This window comes from Myodes glareolus, chromosome 14 (genome assembly GCF_982192425.1).
Source record: "Myodes glareolus chromosome 14, mMyoGla1.1, whole genome shotgun sequence".
Lineage (NCBI taxonomy): Eukaryota > Metazoa > Chordata > Mammalia > Rodentia > Cricetidae > Myodes > Myodes glareolus.
Genome location: NC_142039.1, coordinates 24067724 through 24080072, shown reverse-complemented (window position 1 = coordinate 24080072; position 12349 = coordinate 24067724). Strand labels below are relative to the sequence as shown.

Below are 12349 nucleotides of genomic sequence, written 5' to 3'. Positions count from 1 at the left end.
TTTCCTCCTCCTGAAGTATCTCATCCTGACTTTTAATGATTCTACTAGGCTGATTCTCATGTCACCTCTTTAGCCCAACCTATCTCAGGAATGCCCCACTCACCAGTTCCAAGATTCTAATGCTAAGCAGGTAGAGAGAGCTTGGGTATTACTGGTCAATACCCAATGGTCCCGTGTGTGTCTCATGTTTCTGACTGAGAATCACAGAAAGTGTGCAGGGTTTTCCTGTTGACTTAGAGCTGGAGGACCACTGACTCATAGAACACTGCTAAGAGTCATTCTCTGATTTGGAAAAAACACCTACCCAAGACTGAAATGTTTATAAAATGGAAATCATCGTCTCCAAACACCAACCATAGATTTCCAATAAAACCAGTTTTCTATCAAATTATCTTATTTAAAAAAAATAAAGTCTCTTTTGAGGAGAAAATGTTATATTTATTTCAATGTACCATGAAAATTAAATCCTTTTTTTTTTTCAAGACAATTAGCTGGAGCTTCAGTTGAACATGACTGTTACTAAGCAGACTAGGTTGACCGGAAATGTGGCATCCACCAAACAGCATCCAAATCAAATCACCAACATCACTGTCCACAAACAGTAACTTCAGGCAGTCATGTCTAGGTCTCCATGTTAATATTCCTCAGAATATGGATATTCAGGGTGGTCAGCAAAACTAAATGAGGAAATAAAAGCAAACACATACTGTTTGATCTATTTCTACAGCATAAATTGTTACATCTAGGAAGGCACCATTGAGGTGAAAGTTCATCATTTTGTTCCCCGATCAGTTGCTAAAAGTGATATTCTTACAATCATTTACAAACATGTATAAGAAATGTTTTTAAAATGTAAATGCATACATTTTTCTTAATGTATGCCCATAGCCTAGAACCGAACACACAAAGACCCATAATCATAATTATTCATTTCCCTTAGCTTCATCTATGTATCAAATCAATGAAGAGTCAAAAATCCTTTGCAACTTCAGTCTCCAAAGAAAGGAGAAAATTATAAGTCATCTTTAGTTCAAGGTAACTCTACACATTGATGAATACAAAAATATCTTAATGTACCTTAAAATATCACTTATGCCTACTACTTTTCACTTTCATTTAATTAATAGTACTGCATTAATTATTTACTCATTGCCCATTATGTAAAAGTAATGTATTAACTCAGTTAGGGAATGTCCGTCATAAAATGGGCATCCATGTCCAAGGAGATAACTGTGTAATTTGTAGAATTCTACATAAAAATAATAATCCAAAATATGCATTGATAAAAACCACTTATTGCTAAAGTGTGCCAAGAATTATTCATTACTTACAACAATGACTCCTCACAGAGTTATTTCTCTCCTTTGCCTTCATTCTGCTCTTTACTAACAGAAATCTTAATAATGATAATATATATATATTTATATGCATGCCAATTTTACATAGTATCGTAGGTTTTCTAATCCTTCAAACATTAGCATATTTATTTCTATTTAGAGTTAAAATTATAACAAGCAGAAGATATAGATAGATGACAGACAAGCAGATAGATTAAAGATAGATAGATAGATAGATAGATAGATAGATAGATAGATAGATAGATAGATGAATATGAGTATTTATCTATACATCCAGGTTTCATTTACAATATAGCCTATATCCAGTATCAAATTTTATAACCATAGATCATAAATGGAAACTAAAGATCTTTTGGTGGCTATTAATTCTCAAATACAATAGTGTTTTTTCCTGAAGGTTCTTTTCTTACTTTAGAATATGATTTTCAAAACTTTCTCTATGTTTTGGAATGACACATCCACATTTTCAAAAACTCAGAAACAAATATTGTACTAACTATCTCCTTGGAAAACTTGCTACAGATGAATAAGAAATTTGATTTCTGAACCATCATGAATGGAAAACCAGAGGAGAGACTTGGACCTGAAACAAACTGAGGTGAGGTGTTTATTAACATTACTTACCACTTAGTTGGAAGATATCGAACATTTTTGTTCAGGCCATCTAGGGTGTGCATATCCTCAGGAGACAACTGGAATTCAAAAACCTTTCAGAAAAGCACAAAGGTTTTAATATTTGAATGAGTCAGATTTTTGTCTGAAAAGCAATGCTAGTAGAACACATCTCTGAAAACAATAGACATTGGTTACTAAAACATTCATGATTAATAAATACCAAGTAAAAATGAAGGAAATTGCTTTGAGATATATTAAAATTACATAATGCTTCAAACAAGAGGAATCACAAGGGCAATTTGAGGGGGGGAAACAGTTGCCATACATAGTTTTCAAGAAATCTAGAACAAAATTTCAAAATACGTCACATAAAACAGTGACTTGCATGGGGAGTTACATTTTGGTCATCTATCAATGAATAACTAATGTAAAAATTTACTCTTTTCAACATTTTGTAAGTCAAAATTTACCCAAATTCTAATTATAACATGTTTGTGTAAGGACAAAAGAGTTGACTTAAAAAAGAATCTTATTTTAATTTGAGACATTTTAATTTCCAAAACAATTTTTCACTACAGTTCACATCTTAAACACATGCAGGGCTTAAGTCCTTTGGTGCCTTAAAAATATGGAGGCAGAAAAAGATGGAGGGAAGGACAAGAAATTTATCAGTAGTTTAATAACTGCAAAAACTAGCAAGACACAAAATTGGGGTAGTAAGAGGAAATAATGAAACAGAGAAAAGAACTCATAAATGCAATTACTCTGAATAAGTCACTAAAAATTATATATATCTTTCTGGATCCATATTTTACAACTTATAAAAACTACATTTTGAGAGCAATTTAGGGTGGAATACGACAAAGCTTTGGTAAAATAATAAGGGAAACTCTTGCCTGACAAGTGAAAAGATGTGATGTTCAACCACATAGTAAAAGTATAAGACTGTAAAAGATGTCCCCTTTTCATGAAGTAATAAGAAGAGAATGAAAGCAAGCAAAATTTGGGAGGAGGCAATTCAGCAAACTCTTCTGAATCTGCCTAACAAGCACAATTGATACTGTGCAAATACAGCAAACATATAACCCATATTTTTTTTGAGAAATATACCATCTTTTTATTCATTATCTAGATTTAAAATTATTACATTTTTATAATTTTACACTTGAACCACCAGTGTTCATTTATGTGTCTGTAAATATGTATATTGCTTTTAAATAATCCATCTATATCATTTTCAAATTATCTCATGTATCATAATATAGCTTATATGTTTATATATGATAAATACTACATATATTTAACATATGATTTATCATATATATTTATAAAACATATATCTGTCATACATATAAATAATATATATATAAAGTTAACACATCATTAACCGCTCACCCCTGCTCACTTCTGCAGGCATTTATTATAAAAACTGGACTTATTCTCCTTCTTCAGGACCATTTCTAGGAACACCAGCCATGCTTGTCTACAATAGTGGAACAGTTGTAGTTGTCTGCCAGGCTGAAGTATCAGAAGTGCCTTTGGTTCAATTGCTGCTCTGGTTTTAATATCAATTTTTTTAATTAATTTAATCATTTACTTTACATCTCTAGGACAGTTTCCCCTCCCCGTGTGCCCCGCATCTCCTCTGTTTCTGTTCAGAAAGAGGCAGGCCTCTGATGGGTATTAAGAAAGCATGGCATATCAAGTTTAGGAAACACTAATATCCCCTTGTATTGGGGCTGGGCAAGACAATGTACTCATTTACATGTGGCAATTAGCTGTAAAATAAAGGACAACCGTGCTACAATCCACACCTGCAGAGGCTACATAACAAGGAGGGGTCCATGGAGGGAGTCATGAATTTCCTGGGGAAGGGGAAAATGAAGAGATCTCACTGGAGCTGGGTGGAGATGGGCACATGAAGGATCTGGTTTGGGGTGGATAGAGGGGAAGAGTGTTGAAAGAGATGACTTGAAAGGGCACATTTTGGAGCCAGGGAGAAACCTGGTGTAAGGGAAACTCACAGGAATCTAGAATTAGAATACCCGAGCATACAATGAATTAAAAATTAAACCATAGAAAAGTCTAGAATCAAAATTGCTCTGTCCAGATCCCTCATTTCAGAATATAAAGAAGAGATCTATGTGAAAGGGATGTGTAGTACTTGGCTGACAAGGCAAAGCAAATTCTACATCATCTCCAACACTGAATCTATCAAGTTCATACTGCTATCTGTACCATAGATAAAACATTTCTCAATGCACCTGAAAGTTCACATGCATAGAAAATGCTGGAAATATAGGCTTGATCTCAAAAAAGTACACAGAGATTTGAAGGAAGCATGCACACAAAGATACTAAGTAACAGTCCTATGGAGCAGAGCACATCACCTGCAAATTCTCTTTCATCTCATTTTCTTTGAAACTCTGGACCACAGGCACAATCCCACGCTGAATCAGGTATCTAAGAGCAATCAGAGCAGGACTTCGATTGTTCTTTTTGGCCACATCACAAAGAACTGGATCATTCAAGAGAACTGGAGAATTCTGATCCACCCTAGTAAGAAAGTAGAAATGAGCCCCTGAGGCCAGGGTTTTGATTTTCTTATGGTGCTGCAAAACACAGCAGAGGACTCATTCTAGAAGGGACATGATGGTTACAGATAAATGCCACCTGGACAAAGTCCAGAATCACCTGAAACATGGGCTTCTAGAATGCCTGTGAGAGACTATCATATTTTGAGAATTGATGTGGGAATACCCATTTTAATTATTGGTGTGACCATTTGCCCAGATCCTGGACTGTATAAATGGAGAAAATGAATAGATTATTAGTGTTCATTTGTCAATCTGTGCTTCTTGGTTGCAATGTGAAGAGACCATTTGCTTCCAGCTCCTGACACCCTGACTTCCTGCTATTATGTTCTGCACCCTAGAATTGTGATCCATAATCAGCCCTTTCGACCTGAAGCAGTTCCTGTCCGAGTATTTTATCAAAGTAACAAAAAAGGAAATTAAAAAAATGCCAGGGCTATGTAGAAGTCCCTGGGCCACAAACTTCTGCTTCACATGGTTCTTCTAATGTTCCCTCTCTCCCTGGGAACTGAGTGTCATGATGCTAAGTGGCAATCTTGCTTCAGGTATACTCTTCATCTTCTTACCAATCTTTATATCGTTGAGTTCCCAGAGCACCATAAGCAACCAGAACAATGTCTTTTGATTTGCAGTAATCCAGCATCTTACTCTGGTTTAAATAAAGATGGCATTCAATCTATGGAAGAATATGAGAGAAAGACATCAGATTATATCAAATGCTCATATTATGACAAACTAAAACTTAAAGCCAATAAAGTAGACAAATAAAATCATCTGCAACATCACATTTGAATTTAAAAGATGAAACTGTTGCATTTATTCTTGAAAGACAAAAGAACTAATTTTGAGGGATTCTGTTAATATTTTTTTGACAAGCTTTTGTTTCAAAATCATACTTAGTGGTCAGCAAGGCAGTAAAGGAAGTAAAGATGCCAGCTGCTAAACCTAATAAAATCATGAAGAAGGAATGTAATAGGATGGTGAAAAGCATTTAAGTCCTGACCATTGGCTGTTTTTTTTTTTAAATTTGAACTCAATCTTTCAAGAAAGTACCCCAAGTTCACTCATTATTCTTAGTTGGAGTAGAAGATTAGTTTTTCCTGGACTTAACTTCTGCCTGTTAGACCAACTCAGAACTTATACATTCTCACAAGTACTTTAATAGTCCCAGGTTAAAATTAGAATCCCCCATGTCTTTTGAAAAAATAGTACTGTTCGCAGAATCTTCTTTTCCACAATATGAAAATCACTTGTGCAGAGGGCAAATGAACAAGTGTTTGTAGTACAAGTAAGCAAAAGCATGAAAGATGGGGAGAAAACAACAATCCTTACCTGATTGCAGACAGGCTTGTATTTAAGCCCTGGCTTATTCAGGATTCTCTCTAACTGCTTGTGGTTAAAGTTGGACACCCCAATAGACTTGACCAATCCTGCGTCCTTACACTTCTCCAATGCCTGGTGATGAGAAAGGGATTATGAAACGTCATACTTGTAAACTGACTGCATCAATAAAAAGAGAAGTTATAACAGTTACAAAGAACACTGTCTAGAGCTAGACATATAGTTTAATATTAGAGCACTTGCCAGTGTTCACAAGGTGCTAAGTATGATAACAGACACTAAAAAGAGATGTGGAGGGGTAATTGTCAGATTATCACAGAACTTAAATAAGAAAAAATAAAGATAATGTGATAATGAATGAAGATTAAGACATCAGCCAAATAGAAGTTTATAGGATTTCTCTTGAAAATTGAGTATGATATACCACATAAGATAAGTATGCATGTAAATAAATTTCTATACCTATGGGAAAATAAGCTGATTCTCCCTCCCTCTACTTGATTTATTTTTCTTTTGAAAAGTACTCACCTCCCACGTGGCACAGAAATCCACTGTGTCCAATAATAATTTCCCTTGTTCATCTACTGGAAAATCATTATCCCCTGGCTGGAAGAGAAGTGTTTGTTAAGAAAATTTCACAAAACAGGTGTCTCACCAATAGTAATGCTTTTAAGAATATCTTGAAGGAGATGAAGAGATAGACCAGTGATTAAGCAATGGTTTCTTGTTGTAGAATGTTATTTTAAAGTGTGTTACATTTGTTTATGCTGTGGAACATTTGTTTAATGATGTATTGTATTCTTTTGTCTACTCCTTCTTTCCGAAAAAAGGAAAATGTTTCATACTCACTGAGAAGCACAGTCATTGCATGGCCTTGAATGTCAGCAAGAATTTATATCAATCCTGCCCCAGGATAAATAATAAATATGAATGTATGTGGGCCCAAGGGCAGGCATGTGAGTCAAGGATGGCCAATCAGGACTTTGTGCAAGATTGATTGTGATAAGAAAAGATGCAGGGAAGACCACTGAGACAGTGTGCGTGAGCTAATGGGAGCTCTCCAAATCCAGCTGGACTGGGACTGAACGAGCATGGGATCAAACTAGTCTCTGAATGTGGTTGACAATTGGGGCAGACTAAGATGCCAATGATAATGGCACTGGGATTTGTCTCTACTGCATTTACTGACTTTTTGGGATTCTATTCTATTTGAATGCACACCTTCCTAGGCCTGGATGGAGGGGTGATGGCCTTGGACTTCCCACAGAGAAGGGTACCCTGAGAAGTCATAAAGTGTCAATGACCCTGAAGCTGAAACTCTCTTCGGACTATGCTTGCCACCAAGGGAAAAAATTGGGATAAGACTCAAGCAAACATCCAGTAATAAAAATAAATGTTAAAGATGTGTAAATACAAGATTTTTTTGAAAGTTACTTCTAATATGTGATTCTGACCATTTCTTGGATACCTCATTTCATAATCCAGTAAGCCCTTTGTGGAACCTACTCAGAAGTTTAATAACAAAAATTTACATGAAATTATAATGGAAAACTGTCTCAACCATCCATAAAAATGATATCCATGCCCCATGAAAAAAATATGTACACTTGACAATACAAACACCTACCTTCAGTGGTACTGGGTAATGTATAAGGTAAAGATCAACATAGTCCAGTTGAAGTCTTTTCAGTGATTTTTCCAAAGTAGGTTGGACAAGTTCTGGTCGAAGGAAAGTGCACCAAAGCTGCAGAGGTTGAGGATTAGAAGTTGTGATTAATTAATAGCTTGCCCAAACATGAATGCTTGTTTATCCTAATACGGAACTATTTTTTCTACTTGAAGGAAAGTTATAATCATTCCCTTTAATCCAGAATTTACTTAACTCATACTTAACAATGTAAACTTGGTTACATATTCTTTGTAATTGTTAACGCATTGAACAACGAAAGGAAATCACTCAAGAAATAAAACACACACCACTAACAACATTCAAAAACTGAATTATTTTTCATAGAGATTATAATCTAAAATTACTTTCTCTCACCCATTTATACAACAGACACCTTTGACCAACTTCTGATCAAGTAATATAATTTTCCCTTCCTTATATTTTAATAATTTGCACACTTGCATGCTATAAAAACTCTACCTTTGTAGTGATGAACAAGTCTTCTCTCTTTACAACACCAGCTTTAATCTTGCTTTGAATGGCTTGCCCTACCTCCTCTTCCACGTGATATGCAAAAGCAGTATCAATATGGTGGTACCCAACATCTATAGCTAGGTTGGCAGCCTCCAGTGACTTGCTATTGGGAACCTAGAAAAACAACCGAAAGAGGTATTTAGAGATGCACATTCTGAAAGCTAATTCAGAGTGAGCCTAGATGGGAGTTTACTAGACCAGAAAGAGTTAGGTCTTTCAAAGTCACCCTCAGACCACTAGGCAAGAGCCTAGTCCCCTGATCCTTGAATTCCCACTTTTTATTCTATAAAACATAAGGGATTCTACAGAAATATTATAGATGTCACAGAAAACTAAGACTCTCCACAAACTCATTGTTTGCCTATATTTTGTCCCATATTTGAGACAATGAGCCAAAATTAGAGGTCTTTCCTGTTAAATAGCAAGACTTTCACATTCAAAAAACCTCTTTATATTCATGCAATCCTGATTCTTACTGGCATTGATAAATGCCAAGTTTCAAATGTTTGCTTGAAAGTCATACTCAATTTACATAGTGGGGGTTGTTAAGCAAAATAAACAAAAAGAAGTCTTCTTGAGACAAGCAAAATTACATAGACACTCTTCCTTGACTGCAGCTAAGACACTGTCACATAATCATGAGACAGCAAAGATCTCAGATACGACACAACATCAAGTTAGTAATAGGGATTTGAACAAAGAACAGTATCTTATGTTAGTCTTTGTGCATATCCATATTCTTTGTCTGAGAGAACTAAATACAGGCAGAGAAAAAACCCTACTCTATGAATATATCCTCTTTAAAATAAATTGTGAACATCATATTGGAGATTATTCATTTGGGGTGTCAGCCCTTTCAACCAAAGATGACTTCCTTAACAAAGATATGATTGAAATTAAATCTAAAAGTACTGCCTTGACTGTGAGATTTGGATAAAGATATGACAGTTCTTTTATTAAAGAATTTAAGGTGTGGACTGCGAAGATGTCTCAACAAATAAAGTGTTTGTTAATAAGTCTCAGGATCTTAGTTCAGACTCCTAGCCTTCATATAAAAGGAGAGTATGGCATGGTGGCACACACGTGTAGACCCAGTGCTTGAGGAAACTAAGTCAGGGTGATCCGTGGAGCTCACTGGACTGCAAGTCAAGCTGAATCCTTGAATTCCAGACACAATGGGACACCCTACCTCACAAAAATAAAGTGAGAGCAGTCTAGTAAAACTTTTACCTCTGGCATCAACACACATGTGCTCAAAAACACAAACAAATATACAGTCATACAACACATACAAAGGGGTTGAGAAGAAAATCAGACTACATTTTTGATTATTTTAACAATTTCTACAATTATCTTTCATAATAAACCACAGTGACTGAAATTCTGCCTGGTACCACCTTCTTTGGATACCAGTTCTGACATAGCTAAAAATAAAGTAACTCTATGAGTTACCAGCACTGAAGTTTTAGCAGGACCCTTGACTTGTTGTTGCCTTTCTTTTTTTTCCACATGTATATATCCAGATTCATCTATGTATTTATAAATAAATCTAATAGGAAGGAACTGTGCATATTTGAAGTTAAGGGAAGTGGTCCTTTGTCATAGTTCTTAAAAGTTTCAGGAAGTTTACAAACAAGAAAGTCCCTACAGGTTAAGAAACAGCACACCTTGATAGTTTCAGTTCTGGAGACCACCAGGCTCTAAACCCATGAAGTCGAGTAATTCATACTTGTGGTTACCAGGTCCTCTTTCACCCAATCTTAAGGATATATTATAAATTCCAGTAAGTTTCCTACAGTTCCGAATTTGTACATGGGGGGCCTTACTTAGCTCAAATGCTGCATTCACTGTGTGGTGCAGAAGGCTACCCCCAAATAAAACTGAAGTAGTCTTCAAACACTTGTGCCATGCATTACTAACTCAGGAGACACCCTGAATTACACCACTGATTTGCATGGATCTTGCCTTCTTGAAAGGAACTATCATGCTGTGAATTGTAGACATAAACAGAGAAGTCCCTCTCACTGCAACCAAGAACGCTGATAGGCAATCTGGTGGTTTTCTTCTCTTCTTTCCAGCTGAGAAACATAGACATAGAAAAAGTATAGTGCCCAGAATTGTTAGGTCATGGATATGTCCCTTTAAGCTTGGAGTTCACAGCCTGAAGATTCATTCCAAGTTCATTCTTAAGAGTTGACAGACCCCAAACCAGAACAGTAAACTCACAGGCAGGTCTGGGCCTGAAGAACAAAGAGAAAAAAGACTTGGCCACAGTCTGCTAAGACCAGAGAGCCTAGTCTCCAGCAAGAATAACCAGATAACATAAACAATCTTTCTCTCTATCCCTGAAGTCCAAGATTGAGTTATAGTAAATGTCCCAATGCCTCTGAGGCATGTGCCCTGTAGCTCCATCATACACAACACTAACACCCATGCTCAAAGAAAATGCTTGAAGAGTTAAACTTTCTCTTTTTTTCTCCTGCATTGCTCCTGACTTACCAGGAGCAGGGCAAGCATGAATAAAGACCCTATTCTGACAGAATCATAACTCAGTCTATCTAAGGAAACAGAATAGTCTCCTACCCACAGCCATCAGTTGCAACCACTGCTCCAACCTCTATTTAACAGGAATAATAAACAAGTGTGGTCTCAATAAAACCCTGATGTGGCCCAAGCCTAACTATCTGCCTTCTTGTCATGGCCTAGCTCTGGCCTGGAAATATGTAGAATCTTATATCCTTACCTCTTGGGATTTACAGGTTCCAAACCCCAGGGCAGGAATGAAATGGCCATCATTTAGTTTGACAAACTGCTGTTTGGAACTCATGGCCTGTCACTCCTCTGCCTAAGCACATCTTGAATCTTCTGATGCCTTGAAGGGGAAGTTGGTAATCATCATATATCAGCCTCCTATATAATGGCTAACAAGTGGCACTCCCATTCTGGTGGTTAACCATTCCTACTTAGTGGCTAATGTTTAAATCTTTCTACACCCTAGCTAATGATGATCAATTGGTGCTACTGTCTGGCTAATGGTTAAGCAATATTGCTTTATGTCTATTTTGTAATATTCATATTGCCTGTCTAATGATCAGTCAACAGGAAGGATGCAGTAAAGTTAAAGCATTATATCACATGTAAGAAAGGAAGCCACTCATTTTCATATGAAGGATGAATTTTAAACAAATTTCTATATACTGATAAAGTATTTGTTTCCTGTAATGTTCTCTTTATTATTGTATATATTATATTTGAGGAGAAGAGATTGATTGAATAACTATAATACTTTAGACATTTATTGTCATTTGGTCATTATGAAGCCTCTACTTGGCCATGTATTATTGGAAATAATGAGCTGGCACTCAACATAGAAACATATTCAAAGAAAAAAGAAGGCACAATTGGACATGTAAAACAATTAATACTCCACAACTAAATTTAATCAATAATTAAAATATGAAAGGTTAGTCTTTCTGAATTTTTTCCTGTATTTTTCCATTGTTATTGTCCCAAGTACAATCCTGAAAGGCATAAAGGGGACACCACAGAATAGTGCATTGTGGTTGATAAACCATTGACAACTGCTGGGTATTATTTTATAACAAGCAAAGGGACTTAGACATTACTATAGAACTTGTTGGTTAGGTAATTTTGAAATATTTGTGTCTATAAGCTAGGTGTGTGTTGCCAGATACTCTTTGTTCATTCTCAGCCCCTCCGACCCAAAATAATCTCACAGAAACTATATTATTTACAATACTGTTTGGCTAATAATTTAAGTATCTTTCTAGCTAGCTATTATTTCCTAAAATAACCCCATCTCCATTAATCAGTGCAATACCACGAGGTCGTGGCCTACCGGCAATTTTCTGCATTCTCCAGCAGAATATATGGAGGTATATTCTCTGGCTACATGGCTTCTCATTGACTCCACCTTTTTTCTCTATGTATTTTTTCCAGTCTGGCTATATTCTGCTAAACCATTGGCCAATAGCAGCTTTTTTATTAACTAATGGTTAACAGAGGGGGTTCCTACATCAGGTGTGCAAGAAGAGAATGTTTGATCCCTTTGGACTTGTGGTTACCAGCAGTCATGGGAAACCTAGCTTGTTATATAAATGTGGTATACAATTCTGATGCCATGATTTCAGAGCAAACATTCTTAACCACTGAGTCAACTATTCTGTCCCTGATTTTATATAACTATAAATAAGATGTTAAAATGCAGATCAATATGT

At 36.0% G+C, this 12349-nt stretch overlaps 1 protein-coding gene across 1 annotated transcript; it reads right to left on the bottom strand.

Moving 5' to 3' along the window:
- Positions 1 to 483: 483 nt before the first annotated feature.
- On the bottom strand, positions 484 to 10959 carry LOC125417264 (aldo-keto reductase family 1 member C13-like). The gene is made up of 9 exons (XM_048460656.3): positions 10855 to 10959; positions 8058 to 8225; positions 7536 to 7652; positions 6437 to 6514; positions 5900 to 6022; positions 5134 to 5243; positions 4364 to 4529; positions 1983 to 2065; positions 484 to 677 (listed from the first exon to the last, which is right to left on the bottom strand). The coding sequence occupies exons 1-9, from the start codon at positions 10936 to 10938 to the stop codon at positions 635 to 637; spliced, it is 972 nt and encodes a 323-aa protein (XP_048316613.3). The 5' UTR covers positions 10939 to 10959; the 3' UTR covers positions 484 to 634.
- Positions 10960 to 12349: the final 1390 nt, after the last annotated feature.